This window comes from Entelurus aequoreus, linkage group LG13 (genome assembly GCF_033978785.1).
Source record: "Entelurus aequoreus isolate RoL-2023_Sb linkage group LG13, RoL_Eaeq_v1.1, whole genome shotgun sequence".
NCBI classification, from domain to species: Eukaryota; Metazoa; Chordata; class Actinopteri; order Syngnathiformes; family Syngnathidae; genus Entelurus; species Entelurus aequoreus.
In genome coordinates this window covers 26,583,397-26,610,086 of record NC_084743.1, presented here as the reverse complement: position 1 = coordinate 26,610,086, position 26,690 = coordinate 26,583,397, and the positions used below count along the sequence as shown (strand labels likewise).

Sequence of the window (26,690 nt, the reverse complement as noted above, 5' to 3'; positions counted from 1 at the left end):
CCCGCGAGCACCAGGTCGCCCGTAAGGACCAGATGAGTCGCCCGCGGGCCTGTTCTAAGAAAAAAAAAAAATATATATATTTTATTTTATTTTTTTAAATTAAATCTACATAGAAAAAACACAATATACACTTTCAATCAGTGCATCAACCCAAACAACCTCCCCCATGCACACTCATCCACACCCACTCACACAAAAGGGGTTATTTCTTTCTGCTACCAATATTCTGGTTCCCACAACATAGACAACACATCTGCAAGGGACACAGTCCCTGAAGCACACGTGATTGTTTGGCTGCTGGTCCACTAACATTTTCATTAATTACTATTTTTTATGTAATTATTTTTATATTGTTTTACTTTCTTTTTTATAAAAAAAAAAAAAAAAGTTTTTTATTTATTTATCTTATTTTATTTTATTTTTTAAAAAAGGGCCTTATCTTCAACAAACCAGGTTGTCAATGAAATTAGATTTGTTTAAAGGGTTTTTTAAACCAGGCCCAGTCCAGATAATGTCCAAGTCGGACTCAGCAACACACACCTTCATTCATGTACACAGAAAAAAATTAGGGAACACAACAGATTGCATATAATTTATAAACAAAATTACATTTTCAAAATAAGCATTTATGTACAGTCCAGATTATGTCCAGGTCACTCAAATTAGGGAACACAACAACAGATATCATATAATCTATAAACATAATTATACTTTCAAAATAAGCCTTTGAGGACTTCTCATCTTTTTTTTAATGTTTTTTGGCATCATTATCGTTTTCAACCATGTAACTTTCTAAAGTTAGAAAATACTGAATAAATGTTTTAAAGAAAGTAGTACTAAGTGAATATCTGTTTTTGGCCTTAAAAATAAACATTTTACCGAGTACTATAATTAAATTGACTAAATCATGATTGCCAATGAACTCTCCTAAAATAACAGAAACCACATTAAGCTTCATAAACAAACCAATCCTTAAACACATTTTTTCAACTTTCACCCAAAACAAAGACACAATATGACAATACCAAAACAAATGCAGGGTGGATTCAGGCTCCTGACAACAAAATCGGCAATCATCTGACTCTGTCATATTCCATCATTTTAACATTTTCCCTGTGGGTAAGAAGTTATAAATAATTTTAATTTGAAAATAACGATTTTGAACATCGATAGTGGTTTTATAGATTAGTTTGAATATGGCATCCCATGGCAACGGGCAGTCAAAAAAGTCCTCCCATTTTCCATTTGTGTTGTATGAGGCAGCCTTCAAAGATTTCTTTATTAAATAAAAATTATATATTTTTCTATTTATTTTAGTTCCTTTTTGCCAACTAGAATTTCTTATTAGAGGTTTACAAACTAATAATTTAGTAGTTCCATAATTAATTATTTGTTTCCATCTTTTCCCAATAACTCCAGTTAGTTGATAAAATGAAAAGCTTGAGCAAGCATCACCATACATAGCTCTAAATTCATCATACTTCATAATTTTACCATTCTCATTGATAATATCATTGACAAAAATGATTCCTCTTTCAAACATATTTTTCCAAAAGAAAGGCTTTCCATCTATTACAATATTAGAGTTCATCCATATTAACTGCTGCAAAATATCGTCTCTTTTTTCTGGCACATAAAATTGAAAACACCACTATGAGTGGATTGTTTCCTTTATGAACCCCGCCATGTTTCCCAGCAGACTCTCTGGGAGGGGATCACTTGTAAAAAAGGATACAATTTCTTTTGATACAGTACATGTTCTTTGTCCAACAGGACATTTGTGTACCACTCAATGTTTAAATACATCTTTGGAACAATTGATGCTTTTAAAGACAGACACATAGCTTCAAGGTTGAGAAGTTTCAGGCCCCCATATCCATACTCTTTGTACAAAACCTTCTTTTAATCTTTTCTGGTTTGCCGTTCCAGACAAAATCGAAGACCCTCCGCTCATAAATCTTAAAAAAGTTTTGTGATGGAGCTGGTAATGACAAAAACAAATAAATAAATTGAGGAATAATTAACGAGTTGGCAATAGACATTTTACCATACAAGGTTAGGGATTTCCCTTTCCATAATTGCATAATTGTGTCCAGCTTTCTTAGTCGATTATCATAATTTACTGAGCCTAGATCTTCCAGATTTTCTGGGACAACAACACCAAGTATGTTAACTGGTCCATCTGTCCACAAAACAGGCACTTTGCATTCCATTCGAAAGGATGTTCCCTTTAGATTTCCGATCCTTAACATTTTACATTTATCATAATTAAGCTTAAGGCCAGATTGCTGTGAAAATATGTCCAAAAGATTAAGAAGGTTCCGCAAACAATGAGGAAAAATCTTATCTTTGTGAATCAGCCTTTTCTGACATGAACTTCATCAAGAACAAACACAGAACACGCCTCACTGATGCACATCTGCAAGACTCACTCAGAGTTGCAGTGTCAAGTTACACACCAGAGTACAACACACTAGTTAACAGCATGCAATGCCAGGCTTCCCACTAACTGACAAAGAAACAGATAACAGATTTGGTGTCTAGTTCAAAGTGTGACATGATTTAAAAATTTGAGAGTTGACTTTTGTATTTTACATGAGTTATTATTTGTACAAACATGGTGCAAAGTAATTCATGATTTTTAAAAAAAATGTTAGTGGCTAGCTAGTTAAAATGGGATATTGTGATTTCACAAGACTGTCTTAGAAGTGATCATTTGAAAATGTTCAATTTGAAAAATGTGCACTTAGAGAAAATATAAAAATAAAGTGTTGCATATTGATATTTATCTGTTTCTATATATATTTATTGTGAGAAATCATTAAGATGATCAGTGTTTCCACAAAGATAAATATCATTAATTATTAATAATAACAGAGTTAAATGTAAATTGAGCAAATTGGCTACTTCTGGCAATTTATTTAAGTGTGTATCTAACTGGTAGCCCTTCGCAGTAATCAGTACCCAAGAAGTAGCCCTTGGTTTCAAAAAGGTTGGTGACCCCTGATATATACTATCATCATAATACAGTCATCACACAAGATAATCACATTGAATTATTTACATTATTTACAATCAGGGGTGTGGGGGGTAGGATATGGACAGCAAGTAGCGGACATATATAGAGAGAGAGAGAAAGAGAGCGAGAGAGAGAGAGAGAGAGAGAGAGAGAGAGAGAGAGAGAGAGAGAGAGAGAGAGAGAGAGAGAGAGAGAGAGAGAGAGAGAGAGAGAGAGAGAGAGAGATCAGAAGGCATAAGAAAACGTATCTGCATTTGATTGTTTGCATTTGATTATTAGCAATCTGGGGAGGGTGTTAGTTTAGGGTTGTAGCTGCCTGGAGGTGAACTTTTAGTGCGGTTTTGAAGGAGGATAGAGATGCCCTTTCTTTTATACCTGTTGGGAGCGCATTCCACATTGATGTGGCATAGAAAGAGAAAAAGTATTGGCAATTGACTTAGACTTAGACAAACTTTATTGATCCACAAGGGAAATTGTTCCACACAGTAGCTCAGTTTTAAAAGATGGCAAGGGTAAGGATGGAAAGGATAATGCAGGTATTAAGTAGACTAAAAATGTACAATAGTAGCAATATAAAATATAACATATATGTAATATTTACATATTATATATACATCCATCTTCGACTGCTTATTATTGGATTATATATACAGTATATAGTATATACTGATATATTATATTTTATATACAATATATAACAAATCCCAATTACCATGTACAATATTACAGTATATGTAACAGCTGCAGCAAAAAATAAAATAAAATAATAGTAGTCCAGTGTTTACTTGGTATTGAATCGATACCAAAACATGCCGAACTGTATCGCCCACCTTTGGTACAAGGCATAGCTATCTTTTGTGAGGGGGGGAGAATTATAACCAATATTTGCATATGAAAATAGGAGGAAATGAGGGAAATTCTGATATTTATATTTTTTGGTGGTATGTTATGAAATAGTGATATATAGCCTTAATAGTATTCTGAGTTGACAAGTAAATGTAATTGTGTAAATAGGGGGCATATATTATAACTGCTCCTTTTTATCCATGGTTAATTTTAATGTGTCAATATTTTTTCTTGAGTGAACTAAATAAAAATAAATATGGTAAAGAAAAATAAAACAATAATGGAAATATTTTCCAGTGTGTGTGCAGATTTATGTCTAGAATTGTTTTTATTTGCTCACACAAGAGATGTATTCATATCTCAACATTTTTATTATGTTTCAATGGCGCCCTCTTGTGGATGTTTGAATATAATACGCATACATTTAAAATAGTGGCAGCAGTAAATCAAACTTTATTTTTTTTGCCATAATATGTTAGCTGGTTCGATGGATAAAAACAACACGTTTGTGAAAGAGTCGCTTACTGACGCCTTTATTTCTAAGAGGAAATAAAAATGTTTTGACAAAACTCCTAGAGACATACAGGCACTTTTGATATTTCAATACTGCTCACTTGACTACAAGTCCTTTTTAGCTACTAGGTAGAAATACTTGACGCCCAGCATCACCTGTGTCTCTGCAGACGTCACCTGCATGATGGACATCAGCCTGCAGGGAAGAGCACAGGAGGAATGTCTCAACATGTCACACCTCATGCAACAGGTGATATCAGGGCTTCACATTCAACATGAGTTCATGACACAATGGATGAAAAGCAAGAACGTGAAGAACCTTTGACAAATGTCCTGTGAGAGCCCGGTAGCCTTCTGGGGATCATCTCTGAGCATAGCCTGGTAGCTGGAGAAGGACTCTACCAAGCCCATGTAGCTGCACAGTGGCATGGCTCTTCTCACGCACACACTTTCATGCCTGCAGGCCAGGGTACAATAAAACATGAGGAAATGATAATACAGAAGAGGTTTTGGTGTACACAAGGTTTTTTTTTTTTTAAAGCATATATTTTCACATGTACAATACAACAATTCTGGGCCCCCATTCACAAAACCACTTAAGGGCCCCCCATCCTACCTTAAACCCAACGTCATTGATCCATACACACACTTGGTATGTTTACATGCATAGATTTGGACCAAAACCAAATTTTTTAAAACACATGTAAAAACCCTAATTAGGCTTTTAACTTTAAAAGATGGAATTAACATATCTAGAACCTATCTAGATACCCCTCCCCCCCCAAAAAAATATACATATATACATACATATATATATACATATACAAATAATCACACACATATAGATATATACAAATGTGTACATGCAAACCTTTAGTACAGGGGTCACCAACGCGGTGCCCGCGGGCACCAGGTAGCCCATAAGGACCAGATGAGTAGCCCGCTGGCCTGTTCTAAAAATAGCTCAAATAGCAGCACTTACCAGTGAGCTGCCTCTATTTTTTAAATTTTATTTATTTACGAGTAAGCTGGTCTCGCTTTGCCCGACATTTTTAATTCTAAGAGAGACAAAACTCAAATAGAATTTGAAAATCCAAGAAAATAGTTTAAAGACTTGGTCTTCACTTGTTTAAATAAATTCATTAATTTTTTTACTTTGCTTCTTATAACTTTCAGAAAGACAATTTTAGAGAAAAAAATACAACCTTAAAAATGATTTTAGGATTTTTAAACACATATACCTTTTAAATTCCTTCCTTTTCTTTCCTGACAATTTAAATCAATGTTCAAGTAAATAAATTTTTTTTATTGTAAAGAATAATAGATACATTTTAATTTAATTCTTCATTTTAGCTTCTGTTATTTCAACGAAGAATATTTGTGAAATATTTCTTCAAACTTATTATGATTAAAATTCAAAAAAATTATTCTGGCAAATCTAGAAAATCTGTAGAATCAAATTTGAATCTTATTTCAAAGTCTTTTGAATTTCTTTAAAAAATTTTGTTCTGGAAAATCTAGAAGAAATAATGATTTGTCTTTGTTAGAAATATAGCTTGGTCCAATTTGTTATATATTCTAACAAAGTGTAGATTGGATTTTAACCTATTTAAAACATGTCATCAAAATTCTAAAATTAATCTTAATCAGGAAAAATTATGAATGATGTTCCATAAATTCTTTTTTTAAATTTTTTCAAAAAGATTCAAATTAGCTAGTTTTTCGCTTCTTTTTTTCGGTTGAATTTTGAATTTTAAAGAGTCGAAATTGAAGATAAACTATGTTTCAAAATTTAATTGTAATTTTTTTCGTGTTTTCTCCTCTTTTAAAGATAGATAGATAGAAAGTACTTTATTGATTCCTTCAGGAGAGTTCCCTCAGGAAAAATGTAATTCCAGCAGCAGTGTACAAAATTGTAAAAAGTAAAAAGTAAATAATGGGGGTATAAATGGAGACAAAATAGAACAATATTACAATAGAATAAAAATAAAAAGCAACAATGAGAATAAAAATATAACAGTAAAATAAGAATATAACAAGAGAAACTAAGCTAAACCGTTCAATTAAGTGTGAATATCATTAATTATTAATAATAACATAGAGTTAAAGGTAAATTGAGCAAATTGGCTATTTCTGGCAATTTATTTAAGTGTGTATCAAACTGGTAGCCCTTCGCATGAATCAGTACCCAAGAAGTAGCTCTGGGTTTCAAAAAGGTTGGTGACCCCTGCTTTAGTAGATCAGGCCCTTGGTGTGTTAGTACAAAACCCCAAACCAGTGAAATTAGCACGTTGTGTAATTCGTAAATAAAAACAATACAATGATTTGCAAAACCTTTGCAACCTATATTCAATTGAATAGACTGCAAAGACAAGATATTTAATGTTCAAAATGAGAAACATAATTTTATTTTGCAAATAATCATTAACTTAGAATTTAATGGCAGCAATACATTGTAAAAAAGTTGGCACATTGGCATTTTTACCACTGTGTTACATGGCCTTTCCTTTTAACAACACTCAGTAAACGTTTGGAAACTGAGGAGACCAATTTCTGAAGCTCTTTAGGTGGAATTCTTTCCCATTCTTGCTTGATGTACAGCTTAAGTTGTTCAACAGTTCGGGGTCTCCTTTGTGGTATTTTAGGCTTCATAATGCGCCACACCTTTTCAATGGGAGACAGGTCTGGACTACAGGCAGGCCAGTCTAGTACCCACACTCTTTTACTAAGAAGACACACTGTTGTAACACGTGGCTTGGCATTGTCTTGCTGAAATAAGCAGGGGCGTCCATGATCATTTTGCTTGGATGGCAACATATGTTGCTCCAAAACCTGTATGTACCTTTCAGCATTAATGGCGCCTTCACAGATGTGTAAGTTACCCATGTCTTGGGGACTAATACACCCCCATACCATCACACATGCTGGCTTTTTTAACTTTGCGCCTATAACAATCCAGATGGTTCTTTTCCTCTCTGGTCTGGAGGACACGACATCCACAGTTTCCAAAAACAATTTGAAATGTGGACTCGTCAGACCACAGAACACTTTTCCACTTTGCATCAGTCCATCTTAGATGAGCTCGGGCCCAGTGAAGCCGGCGGCGTTTCTGGGTGTTGTTGATAAGTGGCTTTCGCTTTGCATCGTAGAGTTTTAACTTGCACTTACAGATGTAGTTACTGACAGTGGTTTTCTGAAGTGTTCCTGAGTCCATGTGGGGACATCCTTTACACACTGATGTCGGTTTTTGATGCAGTACCCCCAGAGGGATCGAAGGTCCGTAATATCATCGCTTACGTGCAGTGATTTCTCTAGATTCTCTGAACCTTTTGATGATATTATGGACCGTAGATGGTGAAATCCCTAAATTCCTTGCAATAGCTTGTTGAGAAATGTTGTTATTAAACTGTTGGACAATTTGCTCACACATTTGATCACAAAGTGGTGACCCTCGCCCCATCCTTGTTTGTCAATGCATTCATGGAAGCTGCTTTTATACCCAATCATGGCACCCACCTGTTCCCAATTAGCCTGTTCACCTGTGGGATGTTCCAAATAAGTGTTTGATTAGCATTTCTCAAGTTTCTCAGTCTTTTTTGCCTACTTGTGCCAGCTTTTTTGAAACATGTTGAAGGCATCAAATTCCAAATTAGCTAATATTTGCAACAAATAATGTTTTCCAGTTCGAACGTTAAGTATCTTGTCTTTGCAGTCTATTCAATTGAATATAAGTTGAAAAGGATTTGCAAATCATTGTATTCTGTTTTTATTTACGATTTACACAACTTGCCAACTTCACTGATTTTGGGGATAAATAATAATAATAATAATAATACATTTTATTTACAAGGTGCCTTTCTGGGCACTCAAGGACACCGTACAAGATAGACACAATACAATTAAATTGGATAAAAACAACAATAATAACAACAACAAAGATAGAGAAGAAAATATGATTACAATGAATAAGCAGTCAGGAATAAGTCTGTTTTGAGTCTTGATTTGAAGAGGGATATTGAGTCCAAGTTTCGAAGGTCTGGTGGCAAAGAGTTCCAAAGATGTGGGGCAGAGCGGCTGAAAGCTCAGGCACTCATGGTGGACAGTTTAAATAAAGGGACAGTCAGATGGATGGATGAAGAGGATCTTAGGGAACGTGAGGGCATGGCGACATGGATCAGGTCAGAGAGATATGATGGAGAGAGGTTATCGATGTACGTGCATAGGTGGTGTTAGTGTTGTTATTATTAAAACATTTATTTTTGTCAGTTTTATTTTCAATAAATTCCTTACTTTTTGACCGTATGTTCAACCACAACCACCAAATTTTCCCATTGTGGGATGAATCAAGTCTATTCCATCCTATCCTATCCTATCCTGAACAGATCCGAAGCCTTTTCTGTCCAAATCGGGTGATGACTGTCAAACTTCAGTCAGATCTGTACGTGTGTCTCTTTTTGAGCAGTGGGACCTCGCCTGCACTCAATCCACGACAGAGTGTTGCAATTGGTTTTCCTCGCGACTGTACTCCTAACTCCCTAGAGATCCTCCTTACTCACTAATTCTCGTCCTTGACTTTTCTCACAATCCTCTTCAATCTTTCATGGACCGTCACGGTTATTATTTTCAAACTATTGCACAAACACTGGGCTCCGTCTCGTCAATTTCCTTGCAAAGTGGTCTTGCAGCCCCTTCCAGTCTATCCCTTAAGTTCTCTGATAGCTCTTTGTTCTTATCTGCAGTAACAGAAGAGGCTGTTTCCGTAACAGGTGTCTTTTATCTACGTAACAAGACTCGTTTGTGTGCTTTATGGGCACACAACCAGTCTGGTGGGACCTATGAGGTTATTGTCACTTACCACTCCTTGTTAGCATAAGGGATGGATGTGTAGGCTTCCCGGTACAGCTCAATAGAACTGGCACCAAGGTGAGGACTGCGGTAAGGATGTAATGCTGCGTAAAACTAAAGAGCACAAAAAGGTAACATGAGACCATTTTACTTGGGTTTTGTCATCAGTGGTGCAATGTACAATAGGGAAGGGACTCATATGGTTGCATTCCTGGGTGGAAGGTGTTTTCATTTTGCAATGCAGTCTGCTGAAAATGATGGGAAGTGACAAGCTGCAGAGCAACTAACACCGTGGTCAAAGTTGAAATTGCACACAAAACACTTTTTAAGATATTCAACACTTTACCGCCATCTGGCTTCTAAAGTGGATAGAGCACCCCACAATTTGTTACGTTTTAAGTGTCAGGTAAACTGCAACGAATGGGGCCATATGAATCCCCATTCCTACGGTATCGGATTTGATTCTTCAGAATCAATTCTGGATTCAAAATCAATATTTTTTGATAACATTGAAGGCCAGTTCTGTGATTAACTACATTCCTCCATAAAACAGAGCTGATGAATTTCTGTATTAGTTTAAAAATAAAAATAAGATGTTCAGTAAAATTCTACTCAAACAATAAATAAAGTCAAATAAGGCAACGAAAGAAGTATCCAACACTTCTTAATTCTAAAGTAAATCTGATCAAGATATGGGAGTCTACGTCAATTATATGATTTGCCTGAGTGGCTGAACAGGACAGATTAAAAACAAATAGTTTTTAGATTTTTCTTTAATCTATTTTGGATCGTTACAAATAAAAAAAAATTTAAACCCCCCCGCCCCCCTACTGTGTAGTAAGTGGTAGTGAGTTCACAATCACAGAGCATCTACAGCAGACCTGGGCAATTATCTTGACTGGGGGGCCAAATTTAGTCTGGGGGATGACACACACACACACACACACACACACACACAAACACACACACACACATACACACAAACACAGCTGTAAATATCTGGTGTACAGAATGTGTGCTTGGGTCCTATTTCTAGGAACACTAATACAAAACCTCACAGTAATGTCTGATTGAATACTAAAAACTAGAGATGTCCGATAATGGCTTTTTTACAGATATCCGATATTCCGATATTGTCCAACTCTTAATTACAGATTCCGATATCAACTGATACCGATATATACAGTCGTGGAATTAACACATTATTATGCCTAATTTTGTTGTGATGCCCCGCTGGATGCATTAAACAATGTAACAAGGTTTTCCAAAATAAATCAACTCAAGTTATGGAAAAAATGCCAACATGGCACTGCCATATCTATTATTGAAGTCACAAAGTGCATTATTTTTTTTAACATGCCTCAAAACAGCAGCTTGAAATTTGGGACATGCTCTCCCTGAGAGAGCATGAGGAGGTTGAGGTGGGTGGGGTTGAGGTGGGGGGATAGCGGGGGGTGTATATTGTAGCGTTCCGGAAGAGTTAGTGCTGCAAGGGGTTCTGGGTATTTGTTCTGTTGTGTTTATGTTGTGTTACGGTGCAGATGTTCTCCCGAAATGTGTTTGTCATTCTTTTTTGGTGTGGGTTCACAGTGTGGCGCTCACGATCAACATATTTTACAATTAAACAAAACGCAACAAAAACGGCGAAATATGAACGTTAAGGGTAAAAAAAAAACCCACCTACGATCTGATATATCACTAAGCTTTAGAACAGGCCTGGGCATTTATTTTGACTTGGGGGCCACATTTAGAGAAAAAAACGTGTCTGAGGGCCGGTATATCTATCCATCTATATGCTGTATATATATATATATATATATATATATATATATATATATATATATATATATATATATATATATATATATATATATATATATATATATATATATATATATATATATATATATATATATATATATATATATATATATATATATATATATACAGCATATATCTATATGCTGTATATATATATATATATATATATATATATATATATATATATATATATATGTATATATATATATATATATATATATATATATATATATATATATATATATATATATATATATATATATACAGCATATAGATGGATATATATATTTTTATATATATATATATATATATATATATATATATATATATATATATATATATATATATATATATACATATATATATATATATATATATATATATATATATATATATATATATATATACAGCATATAGATGGATATATATATTTTTATATATATATATATATATATATATATATATATATATATATATATATATATATATATATATATATATATATATATATATATATATATATATATATATATATATATATACAGCATATATCTATATGCTGTATATATATATATATATATATATATATATATATATATATGTATATATATATATATATATATATATATATATATATATATATATATATATATATATATATATATATATATATATATATATATATATATATATACAGCATATAGATGGATATATATATTTTTATATATATATATATATATATATATATATATATATATATATATATATATATACATATATATATATATATATATATATATATATATATATATATATATATATACAGCATATAGATGGATATATATATTTTTATATATATATATATATATATATATATATATATATATATATATATATATATATATATATATATATATATATATATATATATATATATATATATATATATATGCGCACGCACAGACACACACCCACACATACATTTAAGATGTGAAAATGTGCTGTACAGTATGTGTGTTTGGGTCCTAACACTAATACAAAACCTCACAATAATGTCTGATTGAATGCTAAAAACGTTATGACAGACCACCTTAAAAAACGGGATGGAATTTTACATTTTCTACTGAATGAGACACCCAGAAAGTACATGACAATAATGTGGGATTTACAATATTACCTATGAACGATAAAACACTGAATATTGACAACATATGAACGTCGATCCTCTTTTACTCCTCACACCCCTTCTCGATCTACATTATTTACAATCAAGCGAAACACAACAAAAATGCAACAAACACGGCAAAATATGAATGCGAAGAGTAAAAAAAAAAAAAACACCTACAATTTGATATAATATCACTTTTATTGCAGGACTTTGTTGTAAAAATCTCCTTCCGCGTCTGTCCCTGACACCCACATTTCAGACTCTGGAAACACTCTGTGGAAACGCTCCCCACCCACACTGCTTGGTGCCTCGTCTGAGCTGCTGTGACTTACATTACCATAGTAACTAATTAGATGACCATTGTATCTAATTAGATGACCATAGTAACTAATTAGATGAACATAGTAACTAATTAGATGACCATAGTAGTTAATTAGATGACCATAGTAACTAATTAGATGACCATAGTAACTAGTATATCATGCAAAAGCACAGATTCCAACCGTTGGAATACTTAGTATAGTTGAAGACTTACGGTTTGCACATCATAATGGCAGCTACACTTTCCACCTTAAAGATCTAAACTAATTATTTGGGAATGTCTGGCGGGCCAGATTGAAAAGCTTAACGGACCGCATGTGGCCCCCGGGCCTTAATTTGCCCAGGTCTGCTTTAGAACTTTGTTGGAAAAATCTCCTTTCGCATTTCAGGCTGGCCGCTCTGGGCACACTCTGTGGAAACGCTCCTTAGATGACCATTGTATCTAATTAGATGACCATAGTAACTAATTAGATGACCATAGTAACTAGTATATCATGCAAAAGCACAGACTCCAGCCATTGAAATACTTTGTATAGTTCAAGACTCACGGTCATTTGAAAACATCACTGCACATAATAATGGCAGCCACAGTTTCCATCTTATATATCTAAAAAAATTATTTGGGAATGTCCGGCGGGCCAGATTGAAAAGCTTAATGGGCCGCATCCCAGGTCTGATCTACAGAGTAGTTGGTTGGAACTCCTTTGGTTCAGCAGTTCTAATATTTAAAGAGGTTAAACCAAAACAAGCACCTCTTTGCAGACTTGGTTCAGTGACTGCAAGCAGCAACCGGGGTAGCTGAGATCCATCTCGACGGTGTAGTTGAGCAGAGCCAAGCAGCCGTGAGGCTTCAGGACCCGATGGGCCTCCTGGAGAAAGCGTGGCCTGTCAAACCAGTGGAAGGCAGACATGGCAGTTATCAGGTCCACCGAGCCGTCGGCAAACGGCAGCTCCTCGGCCACACACTGCCTGAAGGCGATGACAGAAGAGTGAATTAGACATGTCCCATGCTGCACTTCAACATTCAACAAATGCTCTTTTTGTGGTCCCTTTTCGTAATAGATGAATCAATTGGTGATGGTTCTAATGGAGAAATGCCACATGTTGTGATTAACCCATGGGGGGGGACCCTTTGTGGGTATTTGTATTGCCTTTGAAGATGACATCATGCAACAGAATGTTCATTTTAAACGTTACCGCATGGGTGTCAAACTCAAATACAGAGTGGGCCAAAATTTAAAACTGAACAAAGCCGCGGGCCAAGGTTGAACAAATTAACCTTTTAATAGGGAACCAAACAAGTTTTGCATTGAATATTGAACAAGCAAGGCTTATGTAACTTTAAAGTGACATGCAAAATCGATATTCCAAGAAAGAATATCAGAAGTCGACAATTATTACAGAACTCAGCTGCACCCGCGCTGACGAAGACTAGAGGGTAGGCGCACATTACACCAGTTTTAATGTCGCTTCAGGGTCAATTTTAAAGTTCAATTATTGGTTTTCAAATGTTTTGATGGCCTTGCGCCTTCTCACCTATCTTACCTGCTTTTACCTTATCAACACTCGCAGATCCTGAGGTCCTCTGGCACTGGCCCTTTATCTTTACCAAATACCAGAACAAAGACCCACAGGTAGGCGGCATATAGCCACTATGGCTCCCACCTGTGGAACAGCCTGCCAGAGAGCCTCAGGACTGGAGAGACCGTTAAATTATTATTTCCTTTTTAAAGGCTAAAGACATGTTTTTAATCAGGCTTTTTACTGATCATGTTAAACTGTTGTTTTTTTTAATCTTAATTGTATTCAAATTACTACTATTATTATCTCCTCCGCGCGGACCGAGACGCGGCGCTCTCTGGCAAAAAAAGAGGCGGGGGACTATGCTTCTTTATCAACAATAGCTGGTGCACAGACGTGACTGTCATTTTTAGACACTGTTCTTCTTCTCTGGAATATTTCTTCATCCACTGTAAGCCCTTTTACTCACCGCGTGAGATTGTTTCATTCATTCTCGTGGCTGTTTACATCCCGCCCGGCGCGGACGTGCGTGACACTCAGCGCGCGCTCGCAGGACAGATCTTACATGTAGAACGGTCTTTTCCTGACTCTCTTGTTATCGTGCTTGATGACTTTAACAAGGGAAATTTGAGCCAGGAATTACCAAAGTATAGACAGTTTATTAAATGCCCGACCAGAGAGGAGAACACGCTGGATCACTGCTACACTACACTGAGCAAGGCTTTTCATGCAGTCCCGCGCGCTGCTCTTGGACTATCAGATCACGTGATGGTGCACTTAATCCCTTCATACAGACAGAGATTGAAACTGGCTAAACCTGTTATGAGGAACATTAAGTGTTTCACCGCTGAGTCTGTGGACGAGTTGCGTGCTTGCTGGGAAACGACAGACTGGGAGGCAATTGGAGCGGCCATGAACAATCTGGACGAGTATACGGACACTGTGACCTCATACATACAGTTCAATGAGGCGCGCATCATTCCAACGCGCACCAGGGTTTTTAATAACAACGACAAGCCCTGGTTCACACCCAAGCTCCAACAGCTGCGCAAAAAGAAGGAGGCTGCGTGGAGAAGCGGGGACCGAAGTACATACAGAGAAGCGAAGTACCACTTCAGCAGGGAAGTGGAGAAAGCTAAATCTGTGTACTCTAACCGTCTACAGGAACAGTTCCGCTCCAATGATTCTGCGGCAGTTTGGAGAGGTCTAAGGGCCCTTACGAACTATAAGCCCAAAACCCCCCAGGCCCTGAATGACCGGACTCTCGCTCAGGGCCTCAACACACATTACTGTCGTCATGAACGGCCTTCAGCTCATCAAAGCCATGCTCCCCCCACCATCACCCGCCCCACCAATGCCAGCACATCATTAAAGGAGTTAAAGGACTCAAAGGACTCCAATGACATCACAGGACTCCAAAAACATCATAAGACTGTAAAGACCCTCTCCATCAAAGAAGAGGATGTACGCCGGCAGTTCTTGAAGCTGAATACGCGGAAGGCCCCCGGGCCGGATGGTGTCTCCCCCTCCACTCTCAGACACTGTGCGGACCAGCTGGCTCCTGTCTTCACTGACATTTTTAACACCTCTCTGGAGCTATGCCGCGTGCCGTCCTGCTTTAAGACCTCTACCATTGTCCCTGTCCCCAAGAAAGCACGGATCACAGGACTAAATGACTACAGGCCGGTCGCGCTGACGTCTGTGGTCATGAAGTCCTTTGAGCGCTTGGTCCTGCCCCACCTCAAGGACATCACCGCCTCCCTCCTGGACCCACTGCAGTTCCCCTTCAGAGCCAACAGGTCTGTGGATGATGCAGTGAACCTGGCCCTCCACTTCATCCTGGAGCATCTGGACTCCCCAGGAACCTACGCTAGGATCCTGTTTGTGGACTTCAGCTCTGCCTTCAACACCATCCTCCCTGGACTGCTACGAGACAAGCTCTACCAGCTCAGCGTGCCCGACTCCCTCTGCAGTTGGATTAATGACTTCCTGACAGACCGAAGACAGCACGTACGGCTGGGGAAGATTGTCTCGGACAGTCGAACCACAAACACTGGTACTCCTCAGGGCTGTGTACTCTCCCCCTGGCTCTTCTCCCTGTATACAAACTGCTGCACCTCCAGTCACCAATCCGTAAAACTGCTCAAGTTTGTGGATGACACCACCCTCATCGGGCTCATCTCGAATGGCGATGAGTCCGCCTACAGGAGAGAGGTGGACCGGCTGACGTCCTGGTGCAGCCTCAACAACCTGGAGCTGAACGCCCAGAAAACAGTGGAGATGATCATGGACTTCAGGAAAGTCACAGCCCCATCATCCCCCCTCACCCTGATTGACTCTCCCACCCCCGTCCCCATTGTGGACTCCTTCCGTTTCTTGGGCACCACCATCACTCAGCTCCCTCATCAAGAAGGCCCAGCAGAGGATGTACTTCTTGCGGCAGCTGAGGAAACTTAAGGTGCCGACAGAGATGCTGGTGCAGTTTTACTCAGCCATCATAGAGTCCATCCTGACCTCCTCCATCACAGTGTGGTTCCCCGGCGCCACAGTCCAGGATAAGAATAGACTGCGGCGCATCGTACGTGCTGCTGAGAAGGTGATTGGCTGCAAGCTCCCATCCCTCCAGGACTTGTTCTCCTCCAGGACCAGGAGGCGTGTGGGTCGGATCACAGCTGACTCTTCTCACCCTGGACACACACTATTCTCCCCTCTCCCCTCAGGCAGGAGACTACGCTCCATCCAGACCCACACCTCCCGCCACCTGAACAGTTTTTTCCCCTCGGCCATCAGGCAAATGAACAATAACTCCTAACAGCAGCTCCTTGAATTCCTTGAATCCCTTCTAAGTCTATCTGATAGCTCAGTCACAGCTCTTTTTATACCAAATATGTGTTATATGTGTTTTATGTCGCACGTTTGCACCAAGAAAAATTCGTAGTTTGTGAACCCGTTCTCAAACAATGGCAATAAAACGATTCTGATTCTGATTCTGATCTCAATGTTACGTTTTTATCAACTTATTATTGTATTATTTGTATTTTATTTTTTACAGATATTTTATCATATGTTTCATACCATTTTTTTTAGATGCCGTTAATTTTTGTTATTCTCCAGTGTGGACACCTCAAAGGTGGCGTTTTTCTTTAAATCCTCAGCGCCATGCCATGTTTTGTTTTTGTCGCGTTATTGTCAGTAGTGGCGTGTGTGAATGCACGTGTGAGTGTGTGTGTTTGTGAGTGTGTGTGTACGTGTGTTTTCTTTTCTTTCTTTTTTTAACAACACTTTCCTGTGTATGAAAAGTGCTATATGAATATGGTTTGGTTTGATTTGTTATTAACATGTTGATCTACAGATTTATGCAATTAAAAGTACAAAAAATATTAGTTTATACGACTTTTATGGCTGACACCCTTCTGGGTCCCCAGCACCTATTTGAGGGATCCCCAAGGGTTAAAGGCCTACTGAAATGATTTTTTTTAATTTAAAAGGGGATAGCAGATCCATTCTATGTGTCATACTTGATCATTTCGCAATATTGCCATATTTTTGCTGAAAGGATTTAGTATAGAACAACGACGATAAAGTTCGCAACTTTTGGTCTCTGATAAAAAGCCTTGCCCCTACCGGAAGTAGCGTGACGTAGTCAGTTGTTCGCTTCCTCATATTTTCCTATTGTTTTCAACGCAGCTAAAGCGATTCGGACCGAGAAAGCGACGATTACCCCATTAATTTGAGCGAAGATGAAAGATTCGTGGATGAGGAACTTTAGAGTGACGGACTAGAATGCAGTGCAAAACATATCTTTTTTCACTCTGACCGTAACTTAGGTACAAGCTGGCTCATTGGATTTCACACTTTCTCCTTTTTCTATTGTGGATCACGGATTTCTATTTTAAACCACCTCGGATACTATATCCTTTTGAAAATGAGAGTCGAGAACGCGAAATGGACATTCACAGTGACTTTTTATCTCCACGACAATACATTGGCGAAGCTCTTTAGCTACTGAGCTAACGTGATAGCATCGGGCTCAAATGCAGATAGAAACAAAATAAATAAATCCCTGACTGGAAGGATAGACAGAAGATCAACAATACTATTAAACCATGTACATGTAACTACACGGTTAATAATTCTCAGCCTGGCAAAGCTTAACAATGCTGTTGCTAACGACGCTGAAGCTAACTTAGCAACTTAGCAACCGGACCTCACAGAGCTATGATAAAACATTAGCGCTCCACCTACACCAGCCAGCCTTCATCTGCTCATCAACACCCGTGCTCACCTGCGTTCCAGCGATCGACGGCGCGACGAAGGATTTCACCCGATCACAGATGCGGTTGGCGGCTAGCGTTGGCTAGCGCGTCTGCTATCCAAGTAAGTCCTCCTTGTTGTGTTGCTACAGCCAGCCGCTAATACACCGATCCCACCTACAACTTTCTTCTTTGCAGTCTCCATTGTTCATTAAACAAATTGCAAAAGATTCACCAACACAGATGTCCAGAATACTGTGGAATTATGAAATGAAAACAGAGCTTTTTTGTATTGTTTTCAATGGGGTACCGATACTCCTGTTTCACTGGCTACGTCACGCGCATACGTCATCATCCAAAGGCATTTTCAACCGGAAGTTTAGCGGGAAATTCCAAATTGCACTTTATAAGTTAACCCGGCCGTATTAGCATGTGTTGCAATGTTAAGATTTCATCATTGATATATAAACTATCAGACTGCGTGGTCGGTAGTAGTGGGTTTCAGTAGGCCTTTAATATAGAAACAATTGGGTTGAGAATAACAGAACTCTCAACCAACATTTCAGAGCATTTAAATACAGAATAAATTGTATCCTTTATTCACAATCAATCAGCAATTCAAGCCAAAGTGTATGCAATAATTGCATGGTGCAAAATTAATAGTACAGCACATTTGTTTTGTTGTATGGGCAACACTATATTGTGTGACTTTAAAAAGAAAAAGATCACATTGTTCATGTTCCGAGAAAAATCAGCTAACTAACTCTTAATTCCGGTGGTTAGCTGGTTGGTTGGTTGAAGTTTATTTGAAGATGTATACAATGTCAATGTGATACATCACATATTATCAATTTTCTTCACAACATGCGGTTGGATGGCAGGATTGTGTCGATCTCTGGCTGAGGGCTGTGGACAAATTCTACTTCGACCAGCTCGTAACTTAAATTGTGCTTGCAATTTAAACCATAACAAGAAGCTGAGAGTCATTTTCTTTGTCACGTATCATACAAAGCTAAGATGTCAATGTTTGTAACCATATACACCAGACCTGGGCAAAATACGGCCCAGTTAAGCTTTTCAATCTGGCCCGCCGGATGTTCTACATACTTTTTTTTAGACCTTTAACATCAAAAACTGTAGCCACCATTATGATGTACAGTGCTGTTTTTAAATCACCGTAAGTCTTGAACTATAGAAAGTATTTCAAAGGTTGAAATCTGCGCTTTTGAGTGTTGTACGAGTTATTACGGTAATCTACGTCACAGCAGCTCAGACGATGAACAAACCAAAGTGGGCGGGGCTTGTTTTCAGCGCAGCCAGCCCGAAACGCGTGTGTCAGGAACAGATGCGGAAGCCAATTGTTACAACAAAGTTCCGCATAAAAGTGATAATATATCATATTGTGGGTGTTTATTACACTTTGCATTCATATTTTGCTGTTTGTTCCATTTTTGTTGTGTTTTGCTTGATTGTAAAAGATGTCTATCGAGGAGCTGGTCTGAGAAGTAAAAGAGGGGCGATGTTCATATGTTCAGATCAAATCAAATCAAATCAACTTTATTTATAAAGCACATTTAACATTTACCACAGGGGTAGCCAAACTGCTGTACAATGGGCAGGTTAAAAGATAATATGAGAACTGAGCAAACACAACACAACACAAACAGAACACGATAAAAAATAAATAAATAAAATAAATAAAACATAAAAACATAAAAACAGGTTCACAGCAGGTGTATTATGGGGCGCCATTGCAGGATGGATATCACTCAGTGTTAAAAGCCATGGAATAAAAGTATGTTTTTAAGAGAGATTTAAAAACAGGAAGAGAGGAGGCTTGTCTAACACTCAGGGGTAGGTCGTTCCAGAGCTTGGGAGCAGCAGCGGCGAAAGCTCTGTCACCTCCAAGCTTCAGCCTTGTGTCAGGGACCGTCAGTAGCAGCTGATCGGCTGATCATAGGGATCGGGTGGGGCAGTAAGGCTGAAGGAGGTCGGAGAGATATGTTGGCGCGAGGTTGTTTAGACATTTAAAAACAAATAAAAGGAGTTTAAAATTGATTCGGTAACGCACAGGGAGCCAGTGAAGGGACGCTAGTATAGGGGTGATGTGCTCACGTCTGCTGGTCTGTGTTAGCAGACGAGCAGCAGAGTTCTGCACGAGCTGCAGGCGGGCGAGGGAGGCCTAGCTAATGCCTACGTACAGGGCATTGCAGGAGTCTAAACGATTCGAGATAAAGGCGTGGATTAATTTCTCGAGATCATGTCCTGATAGAAGCGATTTCACTTTCGCTATTTGGCGTAATTGATAAAAGCTTTTTTGAACGACGCTGCTGATTTGTTTTTCGAATTTAAAATCTGAGTCGAACTTTAATATGTTGTTAATATTCAGTGTTTTATTGTTCATAGTTAACATTGTAAATCCCACTGTCTTTATTTTATTGTAAATTTTGGGAGTCCCATTCAGTAAAAAACTGTAAAATTCCATTCTGTTTTTTTTTTAGGTGGTCTGTCATAACTTTTTTGAATTATATCAGACATTGTGGCTTTTGGTATTAGTGTTCCTGGAAAAAAAGGGACCCAAACACACATACTGTACAGCAGACTTTTTACAGCTAAATGTGTATACATCATTTATACACACATACACCTTGGTCCCCCCAGACACATTGTTTCTCTTAATGTGGCCCCTGAGTCAAAATATTTGCCCAGCTCTGATATACACTCTACATCAGTGTTTTTCAACCTTTTTTGAGCCAAGGCACATTTTTTGCGTTGAAAATATCCAGAGGCACACCACCAGCAGAAATCATTAAAAAACAAAATTTGGTTGACAGTAAAAAGTCGTTGTCGCAATTGTTGGATATGACTTTAAACCATAACCAACCATGCATCATTATAGCTCTTGTCTCAAAGTAGGTGTACTGTCACCACCTGTCACATCACACCGTGACTTATTTGGAGTTTTTTGGTGTTTTCCTGTGTGTAGGGTTTTACTTCTTGTCTTGCGCTCCTATTTTGGTGGCTGTTTCTCTTTTTTTTGGTATTTTCCTGTAGCAGTTTCATGCGATATTTCCCGCATCTACTTTGTTTTAGCAATCAAGAATATTTCAGTTGTTTTTATCTTTCTTTGTGGGGACATTGTTGATTGTCATGTCATGTTCGGATGTACTTTGTGGACGTCGTCTTTGCTCCACAGTAAGTCTTTGCTGTCGTCCAGCATTCTGTTTTTGTTTACTTTGTAGCCAGTTCAGTTTTAGTTTCGTTCTGCATAGCCTTCCCTAAGCTTCAATGCCTTTTCTTAGGGGCACTCACCTTTTGTTTATTTTTGGTTTAAGCATTAGACACCTTTTTACCTGCACACTGCCTACCGCTGTTTCCGACATCTACAAAGCAATTAGCTACCGGCTGCCACCTACTGGTATGGAAGAGTATTACATGGTTACTCTGCCGAACTCTAAACAGCACGGACACTCAACAACAACACATCATTTGCAGGCTATAATTACTGGTTTGCAAAAAATATTTTTAACCCAAATAGGTGAAATGAAATAATCTCCCACGGCACACCAGACTGTATCTCACGGCACACTAGTGGTTGAAAAACACTGCTCTACATCACATCCGACATTGGACAATGATGTCATCAAGCCTCGACTCATCCGAATAGGGGGAACCACACACAGTTGCAGCAACTTCCAGTTTCACTGTCTTCCGTATGAAAAGCACAAGCAAAAAAATTCCAATGTGGAAAAAAAATACATAAATTGATTTTAATTTTCAGTAGACTTGGGCTTACCTATATGTAATGTTTGGCTCTTTAGCATGCTCCAAAGCCTCCTGTATCTGGGCAGGGCTAATATCCGTTCCCACCACAGAAGCAAAGTGTTTGGCCAGCTGCACGGTACCTTGACCTGACCCACAGCCCACGTCCACTGCGAGCTCTAATGGACCACCTTTCTGCCAAAATATCACATGTTGTAATGTTAAGCAAACTAGTAAAACAAATGTATAATCAACCATGCATGGTTAAAAATATGTTTCTAGTATAAACATTGATTGATTGAGACTTGTATTACTAGATTGCACAGTACAGTACATATTCCGTACAATTGACCAGTAAATGGTAACACCCGAATAAGTTTTTCAACTTGTTTAAGTCGGGGTCCACGTTAATCATTTCATTTTATAGTGAAAATATTAACCTTTGGCTTTACCTGTTTTCCCGCAAAGTCGATCACATGCTCAATCAGGTGATCCGATGGAGCAATCCTGTACTTCCGATAAGAGGACGCATGCTCTTTGCCTTCAAACAAACGGTGAGCCATGACAAGTGGTGAACACACACCTCAGGAGAGCTGCAAAAATAAAAACGAGCGCTTTTAAAATCTGCGTTTTCATTAAAAACTGCACGCACCAGTAAGTTGGACACCATTTACCACACTCACATTCACACAAAGAGCGAAACAAACAATGGGTCTCTTGTAAGATGGGAGGTTTGTTGGGATGTGGAATGTTTGGCAATTAGGACCTTTAAAGGAACAGCATTTTTTTAAAGGTTTCTTTTTTTTTTTACTTTAGATAGATAGATAGATAGTACTTTATTGATTCTTTCAGGAGAGTTCGCTCAGGAAAATTAAAATCCCAGCAGCAGTGTACAGAATTGAGATCGAATTTAAAAAGTAAATAATGGGGGTATAAATGGAAATAAAATATTATTATTTAATATTATTGTAATATTACAATAAGAATAAAAATAAAAAGCAACAATAAGAATAAAAATATAACAGTAAAAATAAGAATATAACAAGAGAAACTAGGCAGTAGTGACCTAGTGTGTGCGAAAGAAGCATTGAGGCTGAGCATGTTGTTTTGTGAAATATAAAATTAAATGCCTTGTGTTTCTATGTGGAAAAAAAATGTACCAAACTAAAGTTTTGTCTCCTCCAGTTTATTCTGGCGAGCTGTTTTATCTGTATTATAGTTCTAGCTGTTTTTAGTATCCGCACCCACTTTTATTAATCACATTTGTTAAGACGATTACCGTATTTTCCGGACCATAGGGCCCGCCGGATTATAAGGCGCACTGCCGATGAATGGTCTATTTTCGATCTTTTTTCATATATAAGGCGCCACGGATTATAGGGCACATTAAAGGCCTACTGAAACCCACTACTACCGACCACGCAGTCTGATAGTTATTATATCAATGATGAAATCTTAACATTGCAACACATGCCAATACGGCCGGGTTAGATTAGTAAAGTGCAATTTTACATTTCCCGCAAAATATTCTGCTGAAAACGTCTCGGTATGATGACGTTTGCGCGTGACGTCACGGATTGTAGCGGACATATTGGGACATATTGTGGCCAGCTATTAAGTTGTCTGTTTTCATCGCAAAATTCTACAGTATTCTGGACATCTGTGTTGGTGAATCTTTTGCAATTTGTTTAATGAACAATGAAGACAGCAAAGAAGAAAGCTGTAGGGGGGAAGCGGTGTATTAGCGGCCGGCTGCAGCAACACAACCAGGAGGACTTTGAGTTGGATAGCAGACGCGCTACCATGAGTACGCAGCTTTGGCTTCCAAACATTTGATTGCTTGCCCGTACGTGCGTGCCGCTATGTGCATGTCACATACGTAACTTTGGGGAAATATATGTGCTGTATGAACTTTACGGAGGTGAACGGTACTTTGAGCTGTGGGATTGAGTGTGTTGTGCGGGTGTTTGATTTGCATTGGCGGGTTATATGGACGGGAGGGGGGAGGTGTTTGTTATGCGGATTAATTTGTGGCATATTAAATATAAGCCTGGTTGTGTTGTGGCTAATAGAGTATATATATGTCTTGTGTTTATTTACTGTTTTAGTCATTCCCAGCTGAATATCAGGTCCCACCCGCCTCTCACAGCATCTTCCCTATCTGAATCGCTTCCACTGCCCTCTAGTCCTTCACTCTCACTTTCCTCATCCACGAATCATTCATCCTCGCTCAAATTAATGGGGTAATCGTCGCTTTCTCGGTCCGAATCGCTCTCGCTGCTGGTGGCCATGATTGTAAACAATGTGCAGATGTGAGGCGCTCCACAACCTGTGACGTCACGCTACTTCCGGTACAGGCAAGGCTTTTTTATCAGCGACCAAAAGTTACGAACTTTATCGTCGATGTTCTCTACTAAATCCTTTCAGCAAAAATATGGCAATATCGCGAAATGATCAATTATGACACATAGAATGGATCTGCTATCCCCGTTTAAATAAGAACATTTCATTTCAGTAGGCCTTTAAAGGAGTCATATTATTATTTTTTCTACATCTAAAACACTTCCTTGTGGTCTACATGACATGTAATGGTGGTTCTTTGGTCAAAATGTTGCATAGATTATGTTTTACAGATCATCTTCAAGTCGCTTTCTGACAGTCGCTTCCGGAAGCGCCGTTTTGTGGACGGTCTTATTTACGTGGCTCACCTTCGGCAGCGTCTTCTCCCCGTCATCTTTGTTATAGCGGTGTAGCGTGCAAGGACGGGAGTGGAAGAAGTGTCAAAAGATGGAGCTAACTGTTTTAATGACGTTCAGACTTTACTTAAATCAATAACGGAGCAGCATCTCCTCATCCGGAAACAATACCGAAAATGTGTACCGTGAAAAACTGTCCGATCGGAACTCTCTAATAACTAAAGTTCCTTTGGTGAATAATGTAAACTCACTACACCGGTATGTTTTAGCGCTTTCCTGGCAAGTTTACTGACAGATATAAGTAAGAACTTTACACTACTTTATATTAGAAATGGCAACAGCGGAGGATGAATGTCACATAACAAGTAGATAGTGAAAAAGAAGAAGCTTATCGACTACGGTGTCGGCACGGACTACAAAGGCGGACGCGTGCAATTTTTCAGGACTTCTGTAGATCCCAAATACAGATCAGCAGGTACCAAAAGGTAAGAAAAGTTGCTTTTGCATGATATTGCGAAACAAAACGCCAGATAATATGTCTTATCTTATACACACACCATAATAATACTCGTATGTTTAATGCGCCGACAATCCATCAAGCGGTGCCACTTTATAGCTTACCAAAGTCGCACTAAAACATTTTTGATAGATTTTTGAGCGCCATGTGTAATGTTCTATATTTTCAATGGAACATATAAAATGTTGGTGTTGTTTACTTGAGTCATATTGCCATCATAGTGCAGTCTACACTTATCCCTTATGTTTGACTGCCATCTACTGGTCACACTTATTACACAATGTACCAAATAAAATGGCTTCGAGGTCGGTAAGCAAAAGCAAAATAATTCCGTACATTAGGCACACTGGGTTATAAGGCACACTGTTGAGTTTAAAGAAGAAAAAAAAAGGATTCTAAGTGCGCCTTATAGTCGGGAAAACACGGTATATAGGAAGGTTGCATAAAACGTCACATTCTTTTTTCTTCTTCGCGGCCTAATTCACACGATGGTCAAGCAGCTTGAGCGTAGCATTAAAACAAGTGAGAGTGAGTGTAGAGTTTCAGCAGGAAATGTCGTAATGCTGTTCTGTTCTTGGGTGTTCCAGTCGTTCAAATAGAGAGATAGTAAATAGTTTTCATAGAGTCCCAAAAGAGGTGGTTCATAAAGGTAATAAAGTGACGAAAGTGTGTCGAAGGAAATATCACTTTCAACATATGATAATAATAATTAGCGTTATTGTCTCCGAGGAGACATTTGTCTTGAACATCAAGACACAGCGTTTTACAAACATACATACATACATACAGTACATACATACATACATATAGTTCATCCGACAATACAGTGACGACAGTGAACAGTGCGCAGGTATATCAGTTAGTTGTGAGATCACACATTACACGCCCCCCGGTTTTGCACACCTCTCGTATTGCACTATCCCAATATTGCACTCATTATTGCATTCGGTTATTACAGTAGTTTTCTGTTAAGTGCTTTGTTTGCCAGTGGGACAAAGGAAAATCTATACCTGTTGAGTTTGTATGTTGCTGTTCTGTACCATTTACCATTTGGCATCGACACAATTTCACTGTGAAGTATGTGATGTGGGTCACGGGTGATTTTAAGACCCTGCTTCCTCACGGTCTTGTTGAATATTTATTGAAGGGCAAAAGGGGGCTGCATGCCAATTATTAAACCAGCCCTCTTGATAAGGTGTTGAAGTTGGGTTTTGAGTTTGACAGACAGATTTCCAAACCATGTGAAGATGCCATAACGGATGACAGATTCAATGTTTGCCTTATCAAACAACATCATGATATTGCTTCCCACACCGTGGACCCTGAGTCGCCTTAGAGAGTGCAGGCGCTGGTTAATACGGGAGCAAAAACATTGTGGGATACAATCGGACCACTCGTGTCTGCAGCG

At 38.2% G+C, this 26,690-nt stretch overlaps 1 protein-coding gene across 1 annotated transcript; it reads right to left on the bottom strand.

The window, feature by feature from the left end:
* Positions 1 to 4,381: 4,381 nt before the first annotated feature.
* LOC133663800 (putative methyltransferase DDB_G0268948) lies at positions 4,382 to 22,746 on the bottom strand. The gene is made up of 6 exons (XM_062068501.1): positions 22,522 to 22,746; positions 22,104 to 22,264; positions 13,286 to 13,502; positions 9,234 to 9,337; positions 4,698 to 4,835; positions 4,382 to 4,574 (listed from the first exon to the last, which is right to left on the bottom strand). The coding sequence occupies exons 1-6, from the start codon at positions 22,630 to 22,632 to the stop codon at positions 4,484 to 4,486; spliced, it is 822 nt and encodes a 273-aa protein (XP_061924485.1). The 5' UTR covers positions 22,633 to 22,746; the 3' UTR covers positions 4,382 to 4,483.
* Positions 22,747 to 26,690: the final 3,944 nt, after the last annotated feature.

Bases quoted from the DNA above. Each gene is read 5' to 3' on its own strand.
- LOC133663800 (XM_062068501.1), bottom strand. From the start codon at position 22,632: ATGGCTCACCGTTTGTTTGAAGGCAAAGAGCATGCGTCCTCTTATCGG. The intron at 9,338-13,285 runs GTGCTTGTTTTG...TGTGCTCTTTAG, and splicing joins TGAACCAAGTCTGCAAAGAG to TTTTACGCAGCATTACATCC. The intron at 4,575-4,697 runs GTTCTTCACGTT...TCTTCCCTGCAG, and splicing joins TCACAGGACATTTGTCAAAG to GCTGATGTCCATCATGCAGG.